Source organism: Colletotrichum spaethianum (genome assembly GCF_022836535.1).
Source record: "Colletotrichum spaethianum MAFF 239500 DNA, contig07, whole genome shotgun sequence".
NCBI classification, from domain to species: domain Eukaryota; kingdom Fungi; phylum Ascomycota; class Sordariomycetes; order Glomerellales; family Glomerellaceae; genus Colletotrichum; species Colletotrichum spaethianum.
In genome coordinates this window covers 640,109-667,338 of record NW_026054777.1, presented here as the reverse complement: position 1 = coordinate 667,338, position 27,230 = coordinate 640,109, and the positions used below count along the sequence as shown (strand labels likewise).

The following is a 27,230-nucleotide window of genomic DNA, read 5'->3' as shown; positions in this document are numbered from 1 at the left end:
ACGCAACCAAGGGCCATCATGACACAAGAGCTCCCCTGATGTAGTGACAAAACACCCGCAGACAGCAAGGTGCCGATTCTATAAATACTGGTACATGTTCATACAACGGTGTATCTAGTACAAAGAGGGTTGCCTCTCGTCACGTCTCCCAATTTTTCTTTTTTTCCAGATATTCCTTTTCCCGGAGACGAAGACGATGCCTTCCCCTCCATCCAATCCCCCCAGACCACGCACATATCGTCCGCCACGCCAGCCTTCCCCCTTCTACCCTTAGTCGACCTCGCCGTCAACAGCCTTGGTCCGCTCCACCTGCAGCATCTCCAACAGCTGCTGCTCGCCGCTGCCGCCGTTTTCCGCCTCGCCTGCGTTGTCGCGCTCCCACCGCTTGATCTCCTGCTCGTACCGCTTGATCTCGTTCTTCATGTACCGCCCCGTCTCGGCGGGCGTCTGCCACGCGACCACGCCGTTCTCCGCGTCCGCGAGGCGCCGCTTCTGGCCCTGCTCGCCCGCGCGTCCGAGGACGCCTCCGATGACGGCAACGGATCGGTAGCTGTTGGGGTACATTCAGTCAGCCATTGCGTCCTACGACAAGTATCAAATCAGGGGATATCAAGACGTACCTGTCGTCGTTGGCCGGGATGGTGTACGTCACCCAGTCCGGGTTCGCGTCCGTGTCAATGATGCCAATCGTCGGCACGTTGGTCAGGCCGCACTCGTACAGCATGGTGTAGTTCTCGCGCGGGTTCAGGCACACCACCAGGTCCGGCACCAGCGGCCGGCCCGTCCTCTCGAGCCTCTCGAACCCGTCCAGCGTCGCGTCCTTCTCGTCGACGACCTTGACCTCCTTGCCGGGGTTGATCATGTCGCGGTTCGTAATGTTGCCCGGCGTCCACTTGGTGAAGAGGTGGCACCCGCCCGCCAGCTTGGCCGCCTTGGTGACGATCTCCATCTGCCCCTTGCGCGTGCCGACGAACAGGATCAGGCCGCCGCGGTACGCAACCTCCTCGACGACCCGCGCGGCGCGGCGCAGGTGCGCGGCCGTCGTCTCGAGGGAAATGATGTGGATGCCCTGCCTGACGCCGTAAATGTACCGCGCGTTCGCCGGGTTCCACAGGGACGTGTGGTGGCCCATGTGCGTCTGCGAGGCCATCAGGAGCTCGAGCGTAATGTCCTTGGGCGCGGGCGGGTCGTTGATGAGCGCCGAGGGCACGTAGGGGCGCTCGACGACGGAGCCAATGTGCGCCGTCGCCTTCTGCACGCGGCGGAACCCGTCGTACGCCTTGCGGACGGCCTTGCCCTCCTGGATCTGGCGTTGCCGCACCTCACGCGGGTCCTCGGGGATCTGGCTGAGGGCTGCGGCCTCGTTGAAGCTCTCGAGCTGTTCGGGGGTCACGCCGACGAGGGAGGAGGTGGTGATGGCGCGGTGGCATGATCGGACGGCGGCCGGCGCCGCGAGGGCTCTGCGGCCTGCACGGGGGAGGGCGGTCAGCATGGTGTCAATTGATCGAGGACCATGAAGAAACATACCATGCCGGCTGACTATACTTCTGACAATCATTTCTTGTCGGCTGCGGGCGTGATGCGGGTGCGTGGTTGCGCGCTGCAGGTCGTCGGGAACAATTTTTGGAGCTTTCGGGGGAGCTGGACGGAATTCTCCGCCACGCCCCCTGCTCCAGCGATTAGGTAAGCTAGTATTTGACAGCATCACTTACAATGAATGCAATGGACGAGAGACAATTCTGCGTGCATGCATGGGATTTCATAAATTTAGAAAATTACGCCTTCATTTTGGTCGCTGAACTCTTGAAGAAATTGAGAAACGTCTTGCAAAACGACGATTTGCGGTGGATTAATTAACGTCGGGGTACTCAGTCTAGTAAAGACAACAATACTCGATACATATCTACAATGCTTTGCCAAGGACTCTCGTAAAGTCGTAATTGAGATCCTCCCCTTCCAGTGTCCCTCGGTCTCTACAGATGCCTTACCTACTGGTCATGCGCGAGATGGTAAAGACACCGACAATAACAACCGCTAACGTCACAATGGCACCGGGAAGCAACAGCTCGTTGGGGACGCCGGCGATAACCTGGTCCGGCTCGGGTGCGTGCTTCGCGCGGCGCGACCGACGGACGTGGGACACGTCGTCGTCCTCATCCTCCGCCTCGTCATCCTCGTCGTCGTAGGCTCGTCTCCGGCGCAGGTCGGGGGTGGCAGAAATAGGGGGAGTGGGAAGGGCGACCGGCTCAATGGTCGGGGGAGCAGCCGAGACGGGGGGCTTCTCGGGGTCGTGAACGAAGAGGTCGACCTTTTCTCTGTGGCCTTGGCGGGCAAGCAGGATGGACTCGAGGAGATCGTTGTCCGTCGTGATCGAGACGGAGTCGCCCTCGTCGTCAAGGTAGCTGAGCGCGAAACCACCCGAGATCTTTCCTTCCTCGACCGTGGGAGCGCCACCGATAGCATCCACCTCGCTCCCGAGCTTGGCAAGCACGTTGGTGACCATGGCGGCGATGCCTTGGGAGGCGATAACCTGCAAACGGTGCACACGTCCGGACGGGGCCTTGAACTTGAAGGGGAACGGCAGCTCGGCGGGGGACTGTTGGACCGGGCTGTGGCCGGTGACGGCTGAACGCGGGGGCGACTCGAGGCCGACGTGGGAGGCAGAGTCGCCGGGGGCAACGCTGTCGCCGATGCGCTCGCGGGTGAGGTCGGGGGACATGATGCGAGAGCCGAGATTTGTGTGATGGGTGTGGCTGCCCTCGCCAGACATCATCGATTCCGTGCCGTCATCCAGGGAGAGCCAGAACTTGTTCCACGCGGGGCCTTCGCTGTCGCCGGTGGACATGGTGTTGATCTGCTCGAGGGTGGCGTAGGTAAGCTTGAGGACGTCGACCATGCCGACGATCTCGCCGCCATCGTTCATGACGGGGAGGTTGAGGTAGTGGCCGTCTGTGGCGGGGTTAGCTGGTGTTTCTCCGTGCTCGTCTCGAGCAACACTTACCGTGCATCTTGCGCAGGGCAGCCTGGATGCTCATGTCCATGGGAGCAAAGTCGGGGTGAGGCGTCATGACGCGGACAACGCTGCAGGTGGCGGGGTCCAGACCAGGGGCAATGACACGCAGGACGACGTCCTTGCTGGTAAAGATACCAGTGATGGCACCCTGGTCCTGCACCAGGACGGCGGTCGTACGGTTCTCCTTCATCATCTGCGCGGCCTCCTTGACCGAGGTCCTCACGCTAACCGTCGTCGGGGGCGTCCGTCGAGGACGGACTCCAAAGTCGGGCCCGACATCTTGGAGCGCAGAGCCTCGACGTACTGGATGATCTGCTGGGGCTGGCTCGTGCCGAGCTCGGACTGGACACCCTCGAGGGCGTCGTAGAGGCGTCTCGAGGACGAGTAGGCGCGTTCCAGCTTCTCCATGGCGTCGTAGAAGCACTTTGTGATGTCGAGAATACCCGAAATGTCCTGGTTCTCGTCCATAACGGGCAAGTGACGGAAACCCTTGCGGACCATGAGATCGAGGGCGTCGGTGGCGCTCGTGTCGGTGCGCGCGCAGAGGGGGTTCTTGGTCATGATCTCGGCGATGGTGATGTGGCTCGGCTTTTGACCGGCTCCGACGACGCGGAAGGCCAGATCCTTGGCGGTGAAGATACCGGCGATGCGGTCGTCGTCGTCGGTGACGAGGACGCAGTCCTCGCGCTTCGCGGCCATGAGCTGGGCGGCCTCGGCGACGGTGGTGCCGGGCTTGATCTGCAGGGCCTGGCTCGGCTTCAGGGCGAGGACGGTGCCCGGAGGGGCCTTGCGCGAGTGACGGGCTCGGCTCGTGAGGTGCTTCTTCTTGGAGAGATCGCTCTCCATCTTCTTGCGGATCGCCTTGACGTAGTAGTCAGTATCCATCGTGTCGAGCAGTCTGGCTCTTTCGAGCTCGCCGTAGGTGAGTCTGCCCATTGGGTGGAGGAAGATCGGGTGGGTTCTGGGAGTCGACGGGAGAGGCGATTGTCACGATGCAGACTCGACGGCAGCAAAGATGGGCAGACAGTGTTTCCGAATCCCAAGAAGTCGGGACGGAGGGAGCAAGAGGCAATCATCGTGGGGTCAATAGCAGAAAAAGGGATCATACCTCATCTCTCTTGGTCTGCTTCTGACGGCTGGCGCTGACTCCCGATCCACCAACTTCGCTCTGAGTAGCCTGGGTCTCTAGAACTGGGCGAGGAATGCCGGAGGAGGGGCCAGGGCAGCAGAGCCTGTGACCGAGGGGCTCTGAGTGAAGGGGATGCCTCCACGGGCCTGGCCGCGATTGGGCGTGCCTCTAAGGGTGTTGCCTGACATTGCATGAACTTGCCAGATTGCGATATGAGAGGTGTTGATGCGAGGATGCTATTTTTTTGCCCTCTGGTTGGGGGAGAGTGGGTGCCGAGGGCGACGCGTGCGAGAGTCGGAGAATCGGAGTCGGGGGTGTCAATAAAGGTAAATTGTCGCTGGCTGCTCCAAGTTTTGCAGGGCGATGGGGGAGAGGGAGGGAGAGAGAGATGTAGGTTTGGAAGAGTAACAAAGAAGGTGCAACAAAGAATCGGACGGGAGACAAAAAGGTGTATCCAATGTTATCTGCAGTCTGCTATCGTATCTTCCGAAAAAGCTGCACCGCAAGAAAGCCGTTGCAGAAAAAGCTGGAATGCTTGCCTCGGGTGCTGAGGCCAAGATAATATTAACTGACGGACAGGAGATGGTCGAGGAAAAGCCTCTGGGTCGGGGCCGGGTCAGTTATTTCCAGGTCCAAGGCCAGCCCAGTCCAGTCCGGTCCAGCAGCTGGTACGGTCCCCGGTCTGTCTGCTGTCTGCTGTCCGCGGTCATGGGGGCCGAGATTAGGGGGGGTGGATTATGTTTCTTAGTGCTGCACGCTGCACATTGTACGCTGCACCCGCTGGATGCACTGCACAAGGCCACCAGTCAGTCCAGTGAGTGAGTGCAATTGTCACTACTGAAGCATAGACATGCCCAGTGGACAGCTGGAACAAGACCAAAGAGAAAGAAAAAAAAGATACCCCGGTTGTCAAGGTGACAGGGGATTGCGATGCACGGGCCACTATCGGCACCTGCAGACTGCAGTTGCGTTTATTTTCATCCACACTCCAATTCACCGACCGTCCATCTACCAATAGTTCTTCGTGTCTGGCTGGAAGCCTCCACTCTGTCGCTCCCTGAAGCTCCCGAGGCCGTGTGATCTGTAACCCGAGACTTCGTCCGCCTTTTTTCCATCCTCGGTGTGACTTCATTTCTATACCTGTATGTGCTACAGAGTGGTTGGGCTGTCAATGCCAAAGATGAGAGACTCGCTCGATTCCACAGTCACTGCACCCGTCCTTCATCTGGTCTCGGCTCTGGCAGAAAAACTCAATTGCCACAAAAACTCGAAACAAACAAACAAAAGTCCAGGCAAGATCCTCTATGTGTGTACCTACCTACACGCGTGGGAGAAAAGACCCTTGCATGAACCCAACCCGGCGGCGGTGAATAACAGCCTCGAATAAGACAGCTGAACCCTGTCGAGTCAAGATGCATGTCGTCCGATGTCGAGAGCCACTGTTTCCTCCCAACTCTCTCTTTCTCTCTCTCTCTCTCTCTCTCTCTCTCTCGCCAGCGTCGTCTCCCACAGAACTGCTTTCCGCCAGTTGTCGCCGCCGGATTACATACTCGCACCAGACCACATCGTCGTCGACTGATTCTTGCACCACCGCCTCTCGTTTGTTTCTCCGGGTCGGCCCCAGCCAACGTCGCTTCCCCAAAATCGTACATAAAATTGCAAAACATCCTATGCATCCTATGCCTGGGCCCTTACATAGTACTCCCACCACCAATTCCGACCCGAAAGGGCGGGTCTGGTCGTCCCCTTTTTTTTAGCCTCACCTGAGAAGCCAATATCGCCTGACTCTTTTTTTCTAATTGACCTGCCTGGCAGATCACACCGTGCGTGAAAATTTGCTTCGAGATCCAACTCGCGTCCCGAGGCATCGCGTCCCAAAGTATCACGTCTCAAAGTATCGCGTCCCAGGGTATCGCGTCCCATCTCGTGTACCCGTCTCTTCGTCGCTACGTACCCGCGCTCTGCAGCCCAAGACGCCGGCTTTCGCGAACCCGGACTTCCCGTGGTTGCTGATCCGGCCCGAAATCCCATCGGGTCCGAGATGCTGCTATCGGGATCCGCCACTCCATTTCCGCATTCTTTGGGACAATTTAATAACATGTCTGCGGATACGTGCAACAGACGCCGCTACTCTTGTTTGTACGACGTTGAAGCTTTGATTTCTTTTTACTTAATATTTGATCCCTCAACCATCTGCTGTCACTATTCTATGATCATCGAACCCGTGCTGCAGATCGGCACTTCTTCTCGTTATAATCAAACCTTGATATCATGTCATTTCCAGCTAAACATTTTCTAGTCGCTATCCTTCCCAACGTGAACTGCCTCCTTGGAGACGGCACATGGGCGCAGTTCTGATTATCAAATGTAACGATGATCCTTGGCTGCCCCAACCCATTAGGTGCTAGAACTTGTGCCCCGTCACCACGTGCACTAGCTGGAAATCCATCAGCATCTCCTTCGATTCCTTCAATCCCACGATGCCGATGACTAAACCTCCATTAGACGATATGTACTTCCCTCCCTGCATAGGGTCTTGTGGGCTTGTGAGATCGCCAACATCTCTGCTTCACGGTGCAATTCTCCCTCACAAGCTCGACGTGTTCCATAAATCGGGCTATAAAGTTGACGCGGCAGGCGGGTTAATGTGCGAGGATGGCGCTATGATGGTGCATTCCATGGTCTTCTTGCACAGGAAGGATTGGAGAGAACGCAAAGGGGAAAGCATCAGCTTACATGGCGCGACAGCAGCGACAAACATGGTATCCCTCCTGTCTCTGGAGGTCCCTGAAGCAAGCACATCATGACATGCACCTGCAGCTGCGCCCAACACTTCACAGCCAGAAGCCACATCGTTGCTGTCGTTGCCCTCACATAGAAATCTCTTGGTGTTTTCTTCATCCCGGGATATCCAAATCCCGCTCCTACAGACGGGCAGGTCTTTCACCCTCCCTCAAGTACTAGGCAAAACTCTCGCTGCCCCGCCGAACTTGCGTCAACGATGCCCTTCCTAAATAATGCGAGGATGCGTAAGCTCGGCCTCCCGAACATCTGTGAGGAGGAACAAGTGAAGGCTCGGGATCGTTGTGTCGGGAGAGGTGGAATAGGGCCTAGGAAGAGGCCTAGCGAATGATGTCTTGAGGAGAACGGGCTGGTCTCGCAGAGGCCTGGGTCCAGAGTATTTCCCTAGGAATGAGCGTGTAAAGAGGCGGGAAGTTGCGACTGCTTGGTGTTGCAACAAATATCCATCCTGGTCCATGAGTCGCAATACATGACGTACCCGAAGAATCAACATGGACAAGAAATCATGATACCCGTCACGCCTCGGCCACGGTGTTCGTGGTCGGCTCTCATTTTACATATACAAGGATCCAAGAAAAGATGGGATCTTTTAATAGTGAACGGGCCAAACATGCAGCTGCACGTCCAGATCTCGTTTCCTCGTCGCACTGCAGATCTTCACTCGCACTCCCCTCGGCGCTAATGCCGAGAGGTGATAGCAAGCGAGGCCTAACCAAGAGGGCCTCGACCTGCATGATCGCCGGGACCTCCCGCAGCGCGCCCAAAGCGGTGAGTTGAGCTCTGATTAGTCTTGATTGTGGGCTTGTCGGCCGAGCCGTCAGATTCCAAGTCGCCTTTCGGAACGAAAACCTAACAAATAATGATAATAGACATACCATGATGCTCGTCCAGGTCTCGTGTCATCCAACGACCTTCATCGCTCCATCTCTGGAAGCTCCTCGTTTAAGAACAGTCGACCCGTCCATCCAAGCTTCCACATTGAGTATCATGTTTGTCGATTATTCTCCTCGAAGTCCGGTACTCGACACGTCACCGCACAGCTTCAGGCTTACTGCATCACACTCGATACTTGTCGAAGCGGTCTTGCCGTATGGTCAGCTAGCGCTGCCAATGTCCGAGATGCTGGATCTGGACCTAGCTCTGCCTTGCAGACTTGGCGTCCCTGCGATTGCAAAGTTCTTTAAGCGCCTTTCGTGAAAACCGCTCCCTTGGGAAAAAATCGGACGACGCATTCACGGTCAGATCGTATCCCGGTTCATGGTCAAGGCCTTCAGTCTTTGGCACGTATCGCCCACGGACGCCGCCTAATCCTCTGGTGTATAAGAAATAAGATATTTGATCGTAGAGATCGGCCAAACTCTTGCGCAGGTTAAGATGCTGGCTGACAGATCCTCCATAGCTAATACGTCGTCCGAGGTAGACTTTTCTTGTAAGGAGTGCAGGGCAGCTGCCTCCAAGACGTTGGATGTTCGCCTCTTGACGATCTCATCAATCATGCTGGTACGACCTTTTACTCTTGCTGCCGGTCAACGCTGATACCTGAGAGGATCTGACTCTCTGGTTGGGCAGCGAAGGAGGAAGTGAGATGTTCAGTGGCTCGTATATAAGGTGGGAGGGGAAGCCAATTGAACCGTGCTTACGATCTTTCTAGCTTGGAAGACAAGTGGCACTGGAATCTAGAAGCCGGCCTTAGACAGCACGGCTTGGGGTGTGCAGTCTCGGAAAGGTACCAAGGCAGGTTGTGTGTACAGACAAGACGTTGTCGCAGTATTGGCGAAGTCCATCTCTGGCCAGGTGGACGAAGATTTGGCAATGAACGAGATTGGAGTGTAAAAGGAAAATAGCGAAAGTGTAAACGACCGAACGAACGACTAAAGGAGATGATGATTGTCGTGTAGTCTCTTCCTTTGGAACCATTTTTGTCTTACATAAAGATACCTAGTATTGGGCGTTGGGAGGCGGGCGAGGGCGGGTGAAACATTGACTTGACCGTGTGGCTGTACCAATGCACGCCGGCAAGCTGTGGTGCGCCGTCGGTACCGTGTGGTTGGCGGCGATGGTGAGGTGAGACGGCGCCAGCAGACGACGGTGTGCGTTGAAGGGAGGGAGATGGGCAGCACCGCTGGTCGTCCTCCACAAGTCCGGTTGCCAGGGTTGTGCGATCGGTGATCGAATCGAACTGGTGTATGGATGGCACTGCGGGACGTGTTGGATGGGACCGACCGGGAGCACGTCCTTGATTCGGGTCTTGACTGCGGAGACGGGATTTATTTTTCTGATCCCTGAGGTGGGCGAGTGGATGTTTTTGTTTCTGTGCCCACTTTGCCCAGGTCAGATAGCGACAACAACGACGACGACACGACGACATTGTTGCGGTGTAAGCGCATTCGAGACTGCCGGTATTGGGTATCGAGGGCCGACGTGGACGAATGCCACACCAAACTCTGACCACGGAGACCGGGTCCGTTAATGGATGCATCGACTGACTGTTCGTCCGGCATCCGAGCACCCCCAGCAGACGAAAAGGGAAAATCGAGTTTTCGGCAGCAGCAACAAGAAGGTCGAAGTCACAGAAACCTGGCCCATGATGCGACCACGCCAGGAACGGCAGGGAGCAGGGCCAGCGGTCCTTGTCCTAAGACGACATGTTTTAAAGTGTGGTGATGATGAGGTGGAGGGCCAGGGAGGAGAGCCAGGCGTAGGAACCCACAATGACGGGATCTATCCTGGGCGTATCTCAGACTGTGAGGAGGAGGAGGAGGAGTCGGCGGCTTATACGATGTACCATAGTACGCACTTTACATGGTAGAGGTTTGCAGAGCAGAGCAGAGCAGAAGCGAAGAGTGAGACAAGGCAAGGCGTGGGAGGACAAGAGATGTGGAGTGGGAGAGGTACCCACCCACCTGCAGGGTACGTACCTCCCTCTTTAGCGTAGCGCCGTCGTTGGCTGTTGCGCTGCCCGCTGCGGCCGCGAACAAGCTGGAGCTGCAGCTGCAGCTACAGGCGCAAAGTGCAGGCGCGAAGGCCGTTGCTGTGGTGACCATGTCAACAAAGCCCATGACGCCTTGGTAACCAGCGCCAGCCCATCGCATCGTCTGGAGTGAGATGGTTTCCTCAGTTACAGCACTTGGAACTCCCCCTCCACCTTTTTCAGCCCAGGCTTCACCTCCCCTCCCCTTGCGTCGTCGCTTGGTCTGTGTCTGTTTGACTACCGTCGTCGTCCTCCTCTCCCTCGTCCTACTACTACTACCTACCCACCCCGTTCGTCTCCAGAGTGGAATCTTGAATTTCCTCCCCTCCCCTCCCGTCAAATCCACTACTGCAGGAAGACAACCTCTACCAGTCCATCGCGACTACACCACACTCACCTACATCTCCTCCTCCGTCTACCACGAACCACCACAACCTCCACTGCTGCTCAAGAAGATCTAAAAGAACTTCTTGCATACCTGACAAACGTTGCCCGTTGCCATTGACAAATTTACCTTTGCCTAGGTAGAGAGCACGCTCTCGAAGCTCTCCTAACTTTCTCACCTCGCCTGAACAGGCGTACAGACCAGATATCATCTGTTTAACCCGCGAAGTCGACCTCGACTGAGCACAACTCCCCCTTCCCCCCTTAGCCCGGCAGCTCTGCTTGCACTGCGTGAGGTGAGTCGCCGCCGCCTACTACTTGCCATCCCATGCGACGCGCTCCGTCGCAATGCCCGGCTCCAGTGCTAACTTACACGACGCAGTTTCGGACCCATAGGTTCCCTTGACAATAACCGACCGACGACAATTCCTTCCGGACTCGACCTTGCGACACAATGCTGTCCAATAACCCCCCAACCAACCAACTTCATGCCCGTCACAGAGCGCACCGACGCCAGAATTCGACACCGACGGCATTCGAAGCAGTGAAGATCCAGCCCTTGCCCCAAAATGTCCAGCGTCAACGAGCTCTCGGCCACCGCCGAGGCCTCAGCCTGGACACAAGACGGCAGGACTTTGCTACGGTAAGTATGACTACTAACACAGGACTAGCACAACCGCAGCATGTACTGCGAGAAGCGCAGCAGCAACGCATCCAAGCACGCCCGGGCCCCCGCCAGCAAGCACACCTTCGACAACACTCACAACAACAGATTCACCAACAGCAGCAAATGTTCATGGCCGCCGGCGACCATGAAAACTACCTCATGTCCCCCCATGGGACGCCCCACGCCCAGCGCTTCGACTCCTCGTGCTTTGATTCGTCCCCCATACAGTACAACCAGTATGGCAACCAGATGAACGGCATGATGGCCAAGAACCAGCACGCCTACGCCGGCAACATGGCCGGTAACAAGGACTTTGAACTCTTTGCGTCTGACAGCGCCCTCTCGACCCCTTCGTTCATGAACTTTGGCGACGCTCCCGGAACCCCACAGGGCTGGATCTCTGAGGGCGAAACCTCTAGCACGAGGCGCTCCTCGAGGAGGATCAGCAACGGCATCATGGACAGAGTCAGCAAGTTCGAGACGATGGGCATGGAGATGCAAAGACCAACCACGCCACCTCATCAGGATGCAACAAGTATGTCGACCCGAAATCCACCACTTTTCAGTCACTTACACGAACCAGACTACTTCCCCCCTACCCCCATGGAGACCCCCCACGACAGGGCTGTCAAGCACGAGCCCATGTCTGCGAGGCCGACTCGGTTCGCTGAGGGTTATGATGAGTCGATGGAGGAGACGCTGAAGCCCGTGAGGCGGACGAACCAGCGCGCCCAGAACATCTTTGAGGAGTTGCGGAGACAGTCCGAGGAGAACGTCATGCCCGGATCTCAGCAGCCTTCCCAGATGGCCGACGGTCTCTACGACCACGTGGTGCCCACGCCGGATTTTATGAACATGAACAACTTCAACAACGAGTTCATGAAGATCCAGGGTGGCTACGACGGCCTCTCGGACGATGTGCAGGTCCACTCCGACATGTCCCAGCAATCGACTCCCCATACGCCTCTCATGAACTATCACAGCGCATTCGACAACAGGCCCGATCTCCACCACCCCAATATGACCGTCGGCTCTGTCTCTCCTAGCAGATCCTTCGACGACAGATCTTTCGATGAATCCCGCCGCTCTTCGCCCCATCGTCGCACCGAGTCTCTTGCCAGCATTGCCAGCGCCGCCAGCATCGCGAGCATCAACATTGAAGAGACCAAGACTGAGACCGGTGTCACGCTCGATGAGATTGCCATGTACATTACAGGACCCGACCCCAACGACGGCAAGTGGACTTGCGTATACGAGGACTGCGGCAAGAAGTTTGGCCGCAAGGAGAACATCAAGTCCCACGTCCAGACGCACCTCAACGACCGACAGTACCAGTGCCCTACTTGCAAGAAGTGCTTCGTTCGCCAGCACGATCTGAAGCGCCACGCCAAGATTCACACCGGCATCAAGCCCTACCCTTGCGAATGCGGTAACAGCTTTGCCCGCCATGACGCCCTTACCCGTCATCGCCAGCGCGGCATGTGCATTGGAGCCTTTGATGGCATCGTCAAGAAGGTTGTCAAGCGCGGTCGCCCCCGCAAGCACCGTCCCGAGATGGACGAGCGCGTCAACAAGTCGACTCGCACCAGGACCAAGAACAAGTCTACCACTTCCACTTCGTCGCAATCCGGCTACTCGGACAGCTCCGCGGCCAACTCGCCCGAGAACGACTTCAACATGATGTCGGACGACCAATTCGAAATGGGCGGCATCAGCATCGAGCGACGAGGAATTGACATGCCCCTTCAAATTACTACGGTCTCATCCGCACCCATGCCTTCGTCGCCTCCCCGTATTCACAGGGAATTGCGCGAATTGCATGTGGAACCATCACCGGCCGCGAGCCACAATTCCGGATACGTGTCGCCCGAGGCCCTCATGGAGGCACCCATCTCGTTGCCCCAGCAACCCGAATCGCCAGCCAAGAGCGAGTACAACACCCCGCCGGAACTTTCCCAGTCATCGTCCCCGCCGCCCAATCAGTTCTTCGATGCCGAGCCCAACAACTCTGGCTTCAGCGACGACTCGCTGCTCGCTGGAATGAGAGGCAATGCTGGCCCCGTTGGCAACACGAGCATCTCGAGCCTGGGCCTGGGCGATGCCGATGACGAACTCCTCATGAAGGCCTTCACGACCGAGGAGGGAATGGTTCAGTTCGACCGCGACCCAAGCATGCTCATGATGAGCAAGTTTGACGAGGAATTTGACGACGCAGTCAACATGTTCACCAACAACGACGACGTCTTCTTTGGTAGCTCATAGCAGGACAGGGTGTTTTCCTTTGGCGTAATGGTTCCGTTCGGATAGGTATTGGACGATGTCACGACTTCTTCATTTCGGCAACGTGTACCTTATGACGCTTTACGCTTGGGTTTGATCTTGGTCGTTTCTCAGTACCGCCACGGACCATGTAATGACGACGATATTTCGCGACGCTCTCGCTCGCCGGGCGGATGTACAACTACAAGGGGAATTAAAACGTTTCGGTTTACGGTTATTTCGGTATGGGTTTTCGGTTTTTGGCGATCAGCGGCGGTTTGGAACTCGGCAATGGGTCAGGAATGAGCCCGATTTTGGCGCAAGGCAACCGAGTATGCCTCTGCCACGCACGGTTGGGTTCTGGGTCACGCGATAGAAAGATACGATGAATTGAATTTGGGATGGACTTTAACTTGCCTGACAGATTATGCCTATCACTGTGAATCTCGATTTGTGTGACTACTACCTTCGACATATGTGACTTCTTCCCCATGACTTTCCTATCACATTCCTGAGCCAAACAGGATCGTCATGCGACCACCCTGCGTGTGACCTGGAGGATCCACCCAGAGGAACGCAAAACATCTTCAGCAAAAGTGGCGAGGCAGAAGAACCGGAGCAAGCCTGGCCCCGTGATTAAACGTCTCGTTGGGGGCCCCCATTCCAGCCGTGGCCCCTCGCAACGGCGGGTGAGGATGTGATTCTGGGGAACGCAGGACGGACCTCTTGTTGGTGTGATTGGCGCTGTCGACGGGGGATGAGACACACGGTAGGGCAGGCCGTATATTTGTAATGTACAAGGCGGAACTGAGTAAACAGGCTGAAAAGAGACGGATCGATGAAGGGAGAGAGAGAAACCAGAACCGAACAGGTTCAAAGAAACAGCGATCGGCGTTCACGATAAGAAAGGGCCCTTCGTAGTCTACCCTACACTATCCCGTTCTCCGCCCCTTCGTCTACAAGTTTCCTAGGTAACAACCCCGTCTCCTTCCTTTTCACGTAGGACCGTTTCTCAAAAGGGCAGAAAACAGCCGTGGGCCGCAAGCTGGTTTTTCGGAGCCGGGGCGCCACCGGCAACAAGCGGGATCCAAGGCGGGGCCGGCGGCGGCGCCGGGGCTCCAGCAAACCCAAGCGCTATTACAGAGGACCGGTTCAAAAGTTCTGGCCAGGGTGAAGTACAGAATCACCTCGCCAACACTATCAGTACCTAGGGTACACGATATTCGGATTAATTCTCTGTGATACTTTCGATCCAGCGGCTACATGGCCCTGAAAAAGAAATGAATAGGGACTTATCCTTGTCCCCTCTGATAAGACTTCGCACTGGCTTGTATAGTAGTAATTCCGGGTCCACAACTACTTGGGAGCCTGGCCAAAACTTTTGAACCGGTCCTCTGTACTTCTCGGGTGGCTCTATGAGGCAACTTTGAAGGCCAAACGAAGAACGCCATCTATATCAGAACATGTGACGCGTCGGAACCATTCAGCGTATGCTTGTTCCTGACATTCACAAGGCCATTTGTTTGTGCTGCTGGCAGGGGCTAGGGGCGACATGGCAACCTGGTCTGGACATGTTGGATGCATGGACAAAGCAGGCGATTGAAGCGATTCTGTCCAGCCTACCCTCTTCTGTGTCCCCCGACGACGATGTGCGTTTGTTGCGTCCGTCTCCCGTCTTTATAGCCTACGCTGGGGTAGGCCGGCGCTGCTGATTGGAGGACGGGAAGGCATGCACATATGTAAAATAAAGTGTCTGCATTGCATTTTCAATGCCCCCCAATGCGGGGTCCTCAATGGAAGAATTCAGTTCTGTACGTTGTGACTCTCTTTGCAACCCACTACAAACGTTTGACAATCAGACGAGGTGTATGCGAGAATAAACATTTCGTGACAAGCGACAAATGACCCAGTCTATTCGGACTTCTGAAAGCCAAAGCCCCTGGGGGCCAGTTCTAGGTATCATACAGACGCCATTCGTCGATTCCTTTTTTGATTCCTTTTTCCATTCATTTCCCGGTCATGACCACCTCCTTACCGACGAGGCATACCCCGTCCTCTGCCTCTCAGCGCGCGCTGAGCGGCGCCGGGGGGTAGCTGCTGACCGGGGGCCTGGGGCTGCTGGCTCTCCTCATTGCGGATCGTCTCGTCGACACCGAGGATGAGGCAGCTGGCCTCGGTCGCGGCCTGGATGGCGTTGATCTTGACCAGCGCCGGCTCCCAGACGAAGCGCTCCATCATGTCGGCGACGCCCTCGTTGGTGAAGTCGACACCGGCCCAGGTGCTGCCCTTGCGGTGCTCCACGCGCAGCTTGTTGAGGATGTCGGTCGCGTCGAAGCCGGCGTTGTCGCAGAGCTGGCGGGGGATGATCTCGAGAGCCTTGGCGAAGCTCTTGATGATGGCTTGTTGCTTGTGGGGGATGTTCTTGTCGGCGAACTGGTGGAGGTAAGCGGAGATCTCCATCTCGACGGCACCACCGCCACCGACGATAGTGTGGTTCTTGATGGCACGCTTGACGATCATGATCGCGTCGTGCAGCGAGCGCTCGACCTCAGCAATGAACTGCTCGGCACCACCGCGCAGGACAAGTGTGCAGGTCTTGGCCTCGGGGCAGCCCTCAAAGAAGTTGAAGCGCTCGCCACCGATCTGGCGCTCGTCGAAGCTGCCGCAGGTACCCAGGTGTTCCGCCAGGATATCTGAGCATGTTGACTGGACAGTCGCGCCGGTGGCCTGAACCACGCGCTCCATGTCCTCGGACGCAACGCGACCAGCGCAGAAGATGTCGCGGTCCGCAAAGTACTGGGTGGCCAAGTCACCAATGGGCAGCTTGCTGAGCACCACCTTGGCGCCGGTGTTGTGGATTGCCTCCAACTTCTTGTAGATAATCTGCCATTCCGCATCGACAACGGCCTGGTAGTCCGACACCTGCTCGACGCGGACCTCGGCGTTGTCCTTCTCGGCCTTGAGCTCCAACTCGACGTTCAAGCAGACAATCTTGGGCTTCTCAAAAGACTTGGGTTGTTGCTCGAATCCGGCGTAGGAGAAAGTCTTCTTGAATGCGACACCGTTGACAAATAGTGACTCAGTGAGGGAACCGCCGGGGATCTTCTTGACGCCAATCAACTTCTCGTTCAGGTCGTCCTGGTCAAGGGACAGGACGGCGTCCACGACCACTACGCATGGTTAACAACGTCCAACAAGGAAAGTGCATATCCACGTACTCTTTGTGAAGAACTCGGTGTTGCGCTTGATCAGCTTGCTCGTCATGGCTGTGCCGGCGAGCTTGCCGAGGGTCTCTCTTCTGTTGCTCTCGTTGGTGTCGATAGCAATCTCCTTGATCTTGTTAACGGCCATCATCGAAGCTCTCCGCAGGCCCTTGATGATGACCTGAGAGCTGACGCCCTGCTCCACATGCTCCTTGATCTCCTTCAGCATCTCTCCGGCCAAAACAACGACGGACGTTGTTCCGTCGCCGACCTCGGCGTCTTGTGATCTCGCGATATCGACGAGGATTCGGGCTGCGGGGTGAACGATGTCGAGGAGCTAGAACCGCATCAGTGTATCGCCCTCCAAAGCTTCCTGTATGGGGCTTCGAACCTTCATAACCGTGGCACCGTCGTTAGTGATGGTTTGTCTGCCGTTGGCATCGACCATCAAGAGGTCACCGCCATAGGGACCAAGAGTAGACTTGATCGTGGCCTGGACGGCCAAGCATGCGTTGATGTTGGAGATGATCTGACCCTTGCCCTGAGAGGTATCGGTTCCTACGCAAGAGGCAATCGTCAGTCATGGTTTCTAGGTCGACAAGGGGAGAGAGGGCGGTGGGGTAACGGACCTTCTTTCAGGACAATAATGGTCGGGGTCTGGCCTCCGAACGACATTTTGAATGTTGGTGCTTAGACAACGATTACAGCAGTGAGGGGTTCGCTCGGCGTATTGTTCGGGGTTCGTATGTCGTCGCGGGGGGGAGGCTGTACTTGTGCTGTTCGTGGCCCAAGAAGCTTCTGGAGCTCCAAAAAATTATTGCAGCCTTTCGTGATGTTCCCCAAGCACGGACCACTCTGTTATTGCCTTACCTGAGGTGGCTTATGTAATTGAGGAGGGGTACTCTCCAACCCCTGTCAGGTCCCCGCCTAAAGCCCGACACAAATTCAACACCAACACCTATGGTTGCGGCGTCATTTCACCGCCTCTAAATGGATATGAGGTAATGCAGAACGGCCACGGCACTACTACGAAATTCCTGTGGAAGAGGAAACGCGCGTTTTTGAGCGAGGTCAAGGGTCTCCCCAACTTCTGCTAATCAATTTCGAGGATGACTTGCTTAATTCCACTTGTGGCATCTCGTGATCATGCTTTCGGCCTGCCAATCAGCGACGCTCGGGGCTGCAGGCTGACATGATGTTTTCTCGAACATCTGCCTATTGTCCATACATCATCCTCTTTAGCTCTGCCGCTTTCACACAGGTGGATTAGGACTGGCTGGCAATGCTTCAATTTCCATCAAACTCTCGTACCCTAATTTGACAGATGATGTCTACTTTTCACTACGCCGAGGAACTCAAAGACATGGAGATTCGTCTCCTTCGACTTCACCCTGGCGAGTGGGTGGGAGACCTAGAGGCAACGCTGTACGTGGCTGACCGATCTCGGCAATATACTGCCCTATCCTATGCCTGGGGCAGCACCAAGACTTCAAATCAGATCATCGTCAACGGCAAGATTCACAACATCACTTTCAATCTCGACAGAGCCTTGCGCGCGATACGTCGGCGGACAGAACCCATCGTTCTCTGGGTGGATTCGATCTGCATCAATCAGTATGCTGCTGTTGAAAAGAGCCATCAGGTTGGGTTGATGCACGATATTTTCGGCTGGGCTACAGAGGTGGTCGCCTACCTTGGCGACGGATTGGATCGCAGCCGGAAGGACTATCCACATCGGTTTGAAAAGCTTGGTCAACATCCCCCGGTTCATTTTGCCGGATCCCGCAGAGACGAATCTGTAGCCTATCAGTACCTCGCTGATCTTTGGAAGAAGTCTCCTGGATCAATATCCGAGAATGACGAGATCGTTTCTCTCTTCAGCTTCTTCATAGCGTTTAGCTTTGAAAGCATGAACGATAGCTTGGTTGACGAGCATTTCGCTTCGCTAACGACGGACAATTCGACCAAGGACCAGAGAACTCAGCTGATGGCCGAGAGGATTCGACTCTTCGCTATCAGTGATTGGTGGAACCGCATGTGGATTGTACAGGAAGCATGCGTCGCCAAGAACCTTACTATTGCGTACGGACGTGTCACAATGCCATTCACGTTCATTGTCGATGCAACTGAGAACTTTTTGCAGTTATCTTCGTTACGATCTAAGGAGTTAAACCAAGTCATGGCCTACCTAGCAGAAAAAGTATACGCCATCGACACAATGCGTTTCCGCGGAACCTTCGGGGACATGGCACATCTCACGACAACAAGCCCACTACTGTGGTTACTGAGAAGATTCCACACCAGAAAATCGTCTGAGCCTCGAGACAAAGTCTTTGCTCTTCTTCGACTTGCACAAGACTTGAAGAAAGAGCGAGTTTTCCAAAACAGCGACGTTCACATCAAGGCCGACTACGATATCCATATCAGCGATCTATTCAGTTCAGTAGCGTATGAGATTATCTTACAAACCGGTCTCATTTGGATGACGACGTTCGACTTGCTTGCGAAATCTCGTACGGACATTCCTTCATGGGTTCCTGACTGGTCTTCCGAGAATATAGCGCCAGGTTTTGATCAACGTCGCTTCCGTCTTCAGGGAGAAATCCCACTGCACTTTAACGCCAGCCGTGCCATGTTCAAACAACGCCCCGTTGATCTACCCACGTGCAATGGTGCAACGTTAGTTCCCCGACAGCATATCGAGCGTCTGGTAGCCATGGACGATGATTCAACTTGGGGGGCTGTTCATCTACTCCCAACAATTTATAGGTATACAAAACACCCCTACGCTTCTGAAGACCAGCAACGTCAGGCATTGGTCTTGAACAGCGTGCATTGTGGCTTCGCCGAGACAGTCAGTGAAGTTATCATGAGCGACCTTTCGAATATTAGCTCAGCCATTGCTCAAATTCGACCAAGCGATGGCATGAACAAAGTTTGGCGAATATATAAGGAATCGTTTCTTAATATTGTCGCGACCTGTCTTTGCTATTCTTTGCGAGTCTCTAGTGAAAGCGGGGGTAGTCTGCATTCACTTGAACCGGAACAGCGACAGCGAGTCATACTTTGGGTCAGGCAGAGGTATGAAAGTTGCTCCTTTACTACACTGAACAAAGACGTCTGATGGCAGCCCCAGAACTCACTACCCGGATGCCTCGACACAGATTGCGACTTTCGAGGATACCCCCGCCTGGATCAGCGAATATCGCTCTCAGCTGGATGATAAAGACACAATTCCAAATGACGAATTAGACACGCTTCCAAATGACCTCAATCTACAGAAGCCACTTGAAGCAGAGGAAATTCAGTGGATCGAAGATACTGTTCAAACTATGGCGGCAGGATGCCGTTTGTTTATGACAGGAGGTGGTCAAATCGGTGTAGGGCCGGAAAACATGCGAATAGGAGACGAAGTTTGCATCCTCGAAGGAGGTCTCATGCCATACATTCTCCGGGGGCATACCGAGAGGATAAACATTCTTCCTCAAAAAAGCGGAAGAATCGAACATTTGCACGGCATAAGAAGAATGACGATGGTAGGGAGCTGTTTTGTTGAGGGCATAATGCATTGGGGACGTGGAGCAGGTGAGACCGAAGACGACCCACGTGACATTGAACACTTGGAATCAAAGTTGAGGAGGAGATTATACTATGACAAGATATTCGATGAGGGCATTGCGATTCTGTAGCGCATAAAACGCTCTACCAGAACAAACTATATATACAAAAAACAAAACAAGAAGCACAATAGATACTTTGCGATGCCTACTCATTATTTGTCTAGGTTAACAGATTACAACTTCTTTCAGGCCGCGGACTGCTCACTCCAGAAGGAGAAGAGCATAAGTAGCTCCGCAAACGACCTAATCAAGCCTTCAAATAGGTTAATCTTAGGGCATGGTTCCCTTCTTTGTGGAATATTGCCATCGATGCTCTCAACACCATCCCTAAGTACACTGACGTCGATGGCCTTACTGCTCTGGACGACACCCAACAAGCTGACTTCGCTGGTGTCACATCCGTTCAGTTAATACCAATAGCTGTGGCCAGCATCGACATGATCGGTCACTTTGGATACAATGCAGAGTTTAACACCATCAACACAATGGCGTCAAACAAGCTCGGTTCTGCTGCTCGACACGCCAAGCACTAAAAGAAGAGGTTCGTCGCGCATTCATCCATATGTTCAAGATAACGCGCCATGGTTAAGTGGTTCTTGAATTGGCATCCATAATTGGACCGCCAATCGCCTTGAAAACACCTCTTCGTGCGATTAGGACCATCAAGCTGTTGCCAATAAACCCGACTGAAGGCTCAGACGAAGTCACGGAGATTGGTGGTAACTTTGCCTTTGACACTTTTGGAGATTCTAGAGGGCTGGAAGTTGCATGTTAGAAAGATCACCGGGTGGTAGCTGTTCAGTATGCGCAGTAGGCTGTATTAAGGGGTAGCTTGTACATGTAGAGGACAAGGACGAAGGATATGGGGTTCGGGGTAGTTACCCTGGAGGGTATAGCCGCAGACGCCGATGCCGACCGAATAATTGTCCGTTGCCCCGCTACCTACGCAAGGATCTAAATACACTATTTGCAGGCTTTCAACCCACTGAAACCAAGTTTTGCTGATCTTAAGAAGGCTGTGGCTGTGCGCATGCGTTGAGATGCAGAAAAATAGACTCAGAAGGGTGTTCGAGTTCATCCCATTTCAGCGAAAGCTTGACTTTATTATAGCATGATTGTAGAGCTTGTTCTTGTCAAGGGGGTAGAATAGCGTTGGTGCTCTGGGAATGGAGTTCGACCTTGACGAGGTTTGGTCTGCTCGAGCTCTGGGAGAGCTGTGAAATAGCGGGGAAAGTTGGCTGCTGTGGCTGCTGTGACTTTCAATCAAAACAGACCACACGCACACGCAACCTTCAAAAATGGACACAACCGGCCTGTCTGTCGCCAGCACCATGGCCGGAACCTCGGCAATCTCGAATGAGACATTATTAAGACCATCACCGGCCAGCAGGCGACTTTTGTGGACGCTTAACGGCCCTCTCGAGAGCGCAATTCAGGTCGCGCCTGACCAGTATTACAAGCCGGGCGACGTCATGGAACCCTACTTTCGCCTTAGCGAAGTCAATATCGCGCCGAGCTGGCACCCCGTGTCGCGAGAGTCTCTCATGGTACCCCAGGTTCCAGCCGTCACCGTGAGGATTGAATGCCTTGACGACTGGGAACAGCTTTGGGTGGAGCTTAACCGCTACTGTCTCGACACAAAGAACGACCCCCAGCGGCCGCGGGCTAAAGACGTCCAGCTCGAGGTGACCAAAACGGCTGGGAGCGAGTTTCTTACGATCCACGAGTACGTCTCTGCCGTGCACCCGTGGCTCATGGGCATGCGTGAGAGGCTCCTGTACGCCCTGGGCAAGACCGATGGCAAGGGGGTGCCGTGGTCACCCAAGACGAAGCTGGCCGTTATGCATTTCGGCCATGGGCCGTTGTTTATTGATACTGAGGACAGGTGGGCTTACAGACGCAGGGAGCCTAACCTTGAGCCAAGGCGTCAGAAGACTATGGCTGAGAGTATGGAGGCCTCGCGGAAGGTAGCGGAGAGGATGCTGGCGAGATCTGTGGCACGCGTGCGCGAGTTAGAAAGGCTCCGCCAAGAGAACAACAACAATTAAAATAAGCTAATCTATCTTCTGTAAGTATTAGTACTGCTTCCCCCCCCCCAATAGTGATTAGGACCCTTGAAGCTAATACTACCCTATCAGACAAGCACATTTTCCTGCTTATCTACTGCGACTGCTCTCTCTCCCTGTACGACTGTACCATCATAAGCACAGAGGTTGAGGCTCTTATGGCCCAGGCTGAGCTACTTCACCCGCTATGGTTTACCTCCAAAGAGGTAATCAATTGGGAAGAGACATGGACGGTAACATACGTCCACTTAACTCATTCTACAGGTTTGCCGTTCCGTAGTATGCCCGTCCCTTTCAAGAGATAGGCGGACGAGGTTCTCAAGGGCACCTTCAAGACACCATCGAGGTCTGGGACCAGAGAGTCCCGAAATACTCACCAGCCTGAACAACTTACTCACGCTTCGAAGGCAGGGAAGTACGAAGAGGCAGAGCAGATGCATCGGCAGCCAAATCTTACTGATGCTCTTGTAAAATGCCCATGTCCCACAGGCTAATGATGGACCTTGGCTGAGAGTGGTCTGGAATGCACAAGGACGCCCATCATATGCAATTCAATGCACGTACTGTAAGCAAGTGTCATAAATCGAGACTGCACTTCCGCCAATTGTAGATGTTTGCTCTCTGGCAATAAATCCTCTTTCCCATGCAATACCTTCTTAGTTGAAATTTTAAGGACTCTAAATACTCCTCGATAGGGTTGAAGTCATGTTAGTATAGTGAGAGGAATTACAGTATAACCCCCTATAAGCGACAATTCTAGCTCTGTCACCTTGCTTTCCTGCCTTACCCTGTGTGAGCCACTTTCACCCTTGCTTACCCTCAACTTCACCCTTAAAGCAGCGTGTCTGGGTGAGCCTCTAGTGAGCTTTGAGTGTAGATTCCATGTAATCTAAGGCCAATGGCCCTTTGGGGACGTGGAGCAGGAGAGACAGAAAACGACCCACAAGCCATCAAGCATTTGTATTCAAAGTTGAGGAGAATGCTGTACTATGACAAGATATCCGATGAGAGCATTTCCATTCTTTAGGGCGTGAAGAGCTTTACCCCAATGAACTGTACCCGAATGGAACAAAATAAGCGGAGTGCATACACTTTGCGATGCCTATTGTACATCATCATGATTGACAGATTATAGTCCTCTCGTATGCTCATTCTGCCTGGAGAAAACCTCCACTTATCCCTGTTAACATCTCAATCTCCTCATTTATATCTCCACTCAACGCCTTCCCATCCCACTCTCCTCTTCAAAGTTGCTCTGCTAGACTTGTTTCCATAGATAGGGGAACGTAGACCAGAAGTTGAAAACAACATAGCATGATCTGGGACCTCAACTCCTTCAAGCTCAAAACCCACTGCCAAAACAGCCAAGCAGCCCAAGAGCTCAGCAAACGCAAAATTTCGACCAGGGCAAAGATGCTTGCCGCCGCCAAAAGGCACAAATGACTCCTTGGAGCCCTTGTTAATCTCGGGGGTCCTCTTCAGCCATCTTCCGGGGTTGAAGTGCTCGCTGTCCTCGCCCCAGATCGGCTTCTTGTGCATCACGGACGCACTCCATTGAACCTCGACGCCCTCCTTTAGAAGGTACTCGCGTCCGGTCTCATGGTCGGTGATGGTTGTATCCTTGCTTGTGACGGTTCGGCTTCCGGTGACGGTGTTCTCCATACGAAGAGTCTCGCGGTAACATGCCACGAGGTAATGGCACGACTTTCCGAGCTCGGAAACATCGACAGTGGCGACGCGCTTGTCACCCTCCTGGGTGATGGAGATGACGTTACCGTTCTCGAGCTCCTGGCGGACGTGGAACAGGTACTTTGGCTCAGCGAAGACATTAACAATGAGCCAGAACATCGACGGTGCCGTGTTGACAGTTGATGATGCCGGGAGGGAATCCATAGCACCGAGCATGATATCAGAGAGGCCGAATGAGCGCCAAAACTCTGCCCGGCCCTTTATAACGGCGGAGACAGTTTCGCCCTGATCAAGTTTGCGCATGTAGTAGCCGACCAGACCTGTGACTATCTTCTTTCTGGCTTCCAGCGCCTTGCCAGCAATGAACTTTGAGATCCAACCGTACTGAAGCTTTCCAAGACCTGATTCATATGTCCTACGGTAGACTGGTTAGCAAAGGAAAATCGGAAGATGAATAGTAAGCTGTCAGTAAGCGGTAAAACTAACAAACGTACCAGATGGCTTCAACTAACTCCGGATTGTTGAAAGGGCTATGCTCGCCATACAAAGCTCGAGTAGTGGCTTGTCCGATGAGATCGCGGGCCCAGTGGTGAACGTCGTCGATCTGCAGGGGGTTCTCAGGCTTGACCTCATTGAAGCGACTGCCGATGTACTTCAACGCATTCAAATTTAGACTTAGCAAGTTGTCTCCGGACAGGGCTGAGACGGTGACGCGAGAAATCTCCTCAACAGCATTTTCCTTCACAAGCCTTTTAACGATGACGGGGTCCACGCCCATGATACGGCCGATCTCTTCGATACGAGCGCCAAACTCCAGTGTTTTGTTGCGCATCGCACTCTGCACAAGATTTGCACTGTTGATGACATACATCTTCTTGTTAAGGACGGGAATGGTGCAGACAGGCAACTTGCTTTGTTTGCTGCGAGATGGGTGAGGGAGTCAGCACTTCATTCTTCCTCCTCCACGCTTGAGGTTTCGTCTAAACAACGATCTTTAATGGAGATACTTACGCAAGCTTCTCGTAAACGCCTGGGTACGATGTATTTACAGAGATCCAGTGACCAACAACGGGGAGGATTCCTTTGACAACAGGGGGCTCGCGAGGATCCACGGGCGCAGCAATGAGCTTGTCAATGACGAGCAAGATTGCGGCAAATATGGCTAGCGCAGTTGCTAGCAGCTTGACTGAAGAGCCGGAACTGAAGCGTTCAAGCAGGGTTGCTGCTGCAGCAGCTGCGGCACTCGATGAATCCGCCATAGTTTTAGTACAATGGGAGGGGTGTTTGGCGAGAGACTTGGATCTGAAAGAATGCAAATGAGGGGGGATGGTTGATGCGCTGAACCGTAGGAGAAAATAAGGCGAGAGCCGGTCTTCTGGTTTTATATGAGTCGCTTCAACCTATCTCGGACTGTATGAAATGCCGCCTTGTCAAAGATGAGGTGATAGGCCATCAGCTGCTCCGTTCAGATGGCTGAACCTTCTTTTGTATTCATGTGCACTGCCATGCTTCCTACGGCCTGGGCCTTGACGCATCGAAAATTGTATTTTATGTGATTCTATTGGTCTGAACATGGTATCTCATACTCTCCGCGCATGGCAGGTATCTTACATCCTTAGCTGCTTAAATTCTACGGGCTGTTTCTTTTCGCCAAGATTGAGGGAGACGGGGATTGTAACTTCGCGAATGAAACCCCGGTCTCGGTTTCGGTCCCGCATTACAGGGGGTTCTTCCCGATCCCGAGGCAGAATCAGGATGGTAGGCAGCTTTACGATATAAAATAATAAGGTATAAGAAAGAGATATATAACGAACGGGACTCTATGAATTCAGACAGGCCTCATACGAACGATCGCTATCAAACATCCAATTGAACCTAACCTCTATTTACCCCACAAAGTTCGAAGAAAATGGCGAGTGTAACTGGACTGCGCGTTATTGTGGCTGGTGCGGCCACGGGTGTCGGAGCCGGCACGGCCAAACTCCTCGCCGCCCGCGGAGCTAAAGTCGTCGTGGCCGACATCAATATCACCGCTGCGAAAGAAGTTGGTGAAGAGATCACCAAGTCTGGGGGCAGCGCTATTGTCATTGAGTTCGATCTCTCAGACGAGGACTCTATCAAGGCTCTGGTCGAGAGAGGCACCGAGTGGCTCGGCGGGCTTGACAGCTTGCTAAATATTGGTGCCGACCTCAGCCCTCAGAACTTGGGAAACGACACATCTGTTTTGGATATGGACACCAAGGTCTGGCAACGAACGTTCCTAGTCAATACTACTGGCTATGCTTTGACAACAAAATACTCTCTACCACATCTCAAAAAGGCAGGGGGTGGCACGATCATTAATATATCCAGTGTAAGTCTTTGGCATTACCCTTTCTGTTCCCAGGCAGTGGGTACCTTGTCAGTCATCGTGACTGTGTATATAGTGGGGCCAGACACTTGCCATGTACTGATCCTATCACAGATGGGTGGTCACTTTATGGGAACTCCAGAGCCAATACGAGTGGCATATGCAGCTTCGAAAGCAGCTGTGCATGCCTTGACACGCCACACGGCTGCGACGTACGGTTCCGACAATGTTCGGTGCAACACGGTTGCTCTCGGCCCTATCTTGACTGCCGCTTTGGAGAGAGGCATAGCGGCAAGTCCAGCGATGCAAGAGGGTCTGAAGAGAGTTCCTCTTCGGAGGCTTGGGAAGCTTGAGGAGGTTGGTGCACTTTTAGCATTCATGATTTCATCTGATGCAGCATACATTACGGGTGATATTTGGTCAATCAATGGAGGGACGCATGTAATGACCTATCAGAGCTGAAGAATATTCAAAATGTCCACTTGAAATGTAGGCAGGCGAGTCTCCCAGAACTGTGTTATGTGTCATTTGGGTATATCTTCGAGTAGCAATGGGTATATACTGGAACGGGGCAGGGTTTCCTGCTCCCATTGATGTGGTCTTTGCGTTTAGTTTCTTTGATTTCTTAGCTAAGCATGGTCTGATCAGGGGTATAGAAACCTCGAAGACACAGAAGGACTCAGGTCAGACATGCTCAATCAACGGACACTCATCAGACTTTTCTACGCTCAAGGGAGCATCCTTTCTGTCTTTCGTGATGACCAACACCCTGATCACCTCGACACAAGAACTATGGGAGTCTCTACTTTATCTATCGCGTTCCAGCCAAGCCTGATCAGGGCACATTTGAACTGATCAGAACTGCAGATTCGCGGCTGGCTAAAGGCATCTTGCGTGGCTATAAGGGGAGGTTGTGGTTGTCCACTGCACCGCACCGCTCTCTATAGACCTGATCACCTTGCACTCATCTAATACGCTTGACGAATACCATGTAGTAGTATCCATGCCCCTATTGACGCGAATTACCTTGACCCATCCCAACAGGCACTCTTCAGTCGCCACATATGGCTATAGTAG

At 54.0% G+C, this 27,230-nt stretch overlaps 9 protein-coding genes across 9 annotated transcripts; 6 read left to right on the top strand and 3 right to left on the bottom strand.

Moving 5' to 3' along the window:
• Positions 1 to 270: 270 nt before the first annotated feature.
• ColSpa_03613 (37S ribosomal protein MRP4, mitochondrial) lies at positions 271 to 1,492 on the bottom strand (the record flags this gene model as incomplete). The annotated part of the gene is made up of 2 exons (XM_049269825.1): positions 271 to 550; positions 621 to 1,492. 2 exons carry the CDS (start codon positions 1,490 to 1,492, stop codon positions 271 to 273), a joined length of 1,152 nt encoding a protein of 383 aa, XP_049125782.1.
• An 8,163-nt stretch (positions 1,493 to 9,655) lies between these two features.
• Positions 9,656 to 10,016, top strand: ColSpa_03612 (uncharacterized protein; the record flags this gene model as incomplete). The annotated part of the gene is made up of 3 exons (XM_049269824.1): positions 9,656 to 9,733; positions 9,764 to 9,854; positions 9,880 to 10,016. The coding sequence occupies 3 exons, from the start codon at positions 9,656 to 9,658 to the stop codon at positions 10,014 to 10,016; spliced, it is 306 nt and encodes a 101-aa protein (XP_049125781.1).
• Positions 10,017 to 10,753: 737 nt separating this feature from the next.
• Positions 10,754 to 13,228, top strand: ColSpa_03611 (metallothionein expression activator; the record flags this gene model as incomplete). Its single annotated transcript, XM_049269823.1, has 3 exons — positions 10,754 to 10,942; positions 10,982 to 11,501; positions 11,550 to 13,228. The coding sequence occupies 3 exons, from the start codon at positions 10,754 to 10,756 to the stop codon at positions 13,226 to 13,228; spliced, it is 2,388 nt and encodes a 795-aa protein (XP_049125780.1).
• Positions 13,229 to 15,256: 2,028 nt separating this feature from the next.
• Positions 15,257 to 17,103, bottom strand: ColSpa_03610 (putative T-complex protein 1 subunit theta; the record flags this gene model as incomplete). The annotated part of the gene is made up of 4 exons (XM_049269822.1): positions 15,257 to 16,395; positions 16,444 to 16,765; positions 16,820 to 16,986; positions 17,058 to 17,103. 4 exons carry the CDS (start codon positions 17,101 to 17,103, stop codon positions 15,257 to 15,259), a joined length of 1,674 nt encoding a protein of 557 aa, XP_049125779.1.
• A 652-nt stretch (positions 17,104 to 17,755) lies between these two features.
• Positions 17,756 to 19,142, top strand: ColSpa_03609 (heterokaryon incompatibility protein 6, OR allele; the record flags this gene model as incomplete). Its single annotated transcript, XM_049269821.1, is given in 2 exon segments — positions 17,756 to 19,107; positions 19,124 to 19,142. 2 exon segments carry the CDS (start codon positions 17,756 to 17,758, stop codon positions 19,140 to 19,142), a joined length of 1,371 nt encoding a protein of 456 aa, XP_049125778.1.
• Positions 19,143 to 20,189: 1,047 nt separating this feature from the next.
• Positions 20,190 to 20,581, top strand: ColSpa_03608 (uncharacterized protein; the record flags this gene model as incomplete). Its single annotated transcript, XM_049269820.1, is given in 2 exon segments — positions 20,190 to 20,311; positions 20,323 to 20,581. 2 exon segments carry the CDS (start codon positions 20,190 to 20,192, stop codon positions 20,579 to 20,581), a joined length of 381 nt encoding a protein of 126 aa, XP_049125777.1.
• Positions 20,582 to 21,346: 765 nt separating this feature from the next.
• Positions 21,347 to 22,096, top strand: ColSpa_03607 (uncharacterized protein; the record flags this gene model as incomplete). The annotated part of the gene is made up of 1 exon (XM_049269819.1): positions 21,347 to 22,096. One exon carries the CDS (start codon positions 21,347 to 21,349, stop codon positions 22,094 to 22,096), a length of 750 nt encoding a protein of 249 aa, XP_049125776.1.
• A 1,218-nt stretch (positions 22,097 to 23,314) lies between these two features.
• Positions 23,315 to 25,062, bottom strand: ColSpa_03606 (25-hydroxycholesterol 7-alpha-hydroxylase; the record flags this gene model as incomplete). The annotated part of the gene is made up of 3 exons (XM_049269818.1): positions 23,315 to 24,218; positions 24,298 to 24,723; positions 24,815 to 25,062. The coding sequence occupies 3 exons, from the start codon at positions 25,060 to 25,062 to the stop codon at positions 23,315 to 23,317; spliced, it is 1,578 nt and encodes a 525-aa protein (XP_049125775.1).
• A 650-nt stretch (positions 25,063 to 25,712) lies between these two features.
• On the top strand, positions 25,713 to 26,346 carry ColSpa_03605 (putative oxidoreductase; the record flags this gene model as incomplete). Its single annotated transcript, XM_049269817.1, has 2 exons — positions 25,713 to 26,156; positions 26,296 to 26,346. 2 exons carry the CDS (start codon positions 25,713 to 25,715, stop codon positions 26,344 to 26,346), a joined length of 495 nt encoding a protein of 164 aa, XP_049125774.1.
• Between the last annotated feature and the right edge of the window lie 884 nt (positions 26,347 to 27,230).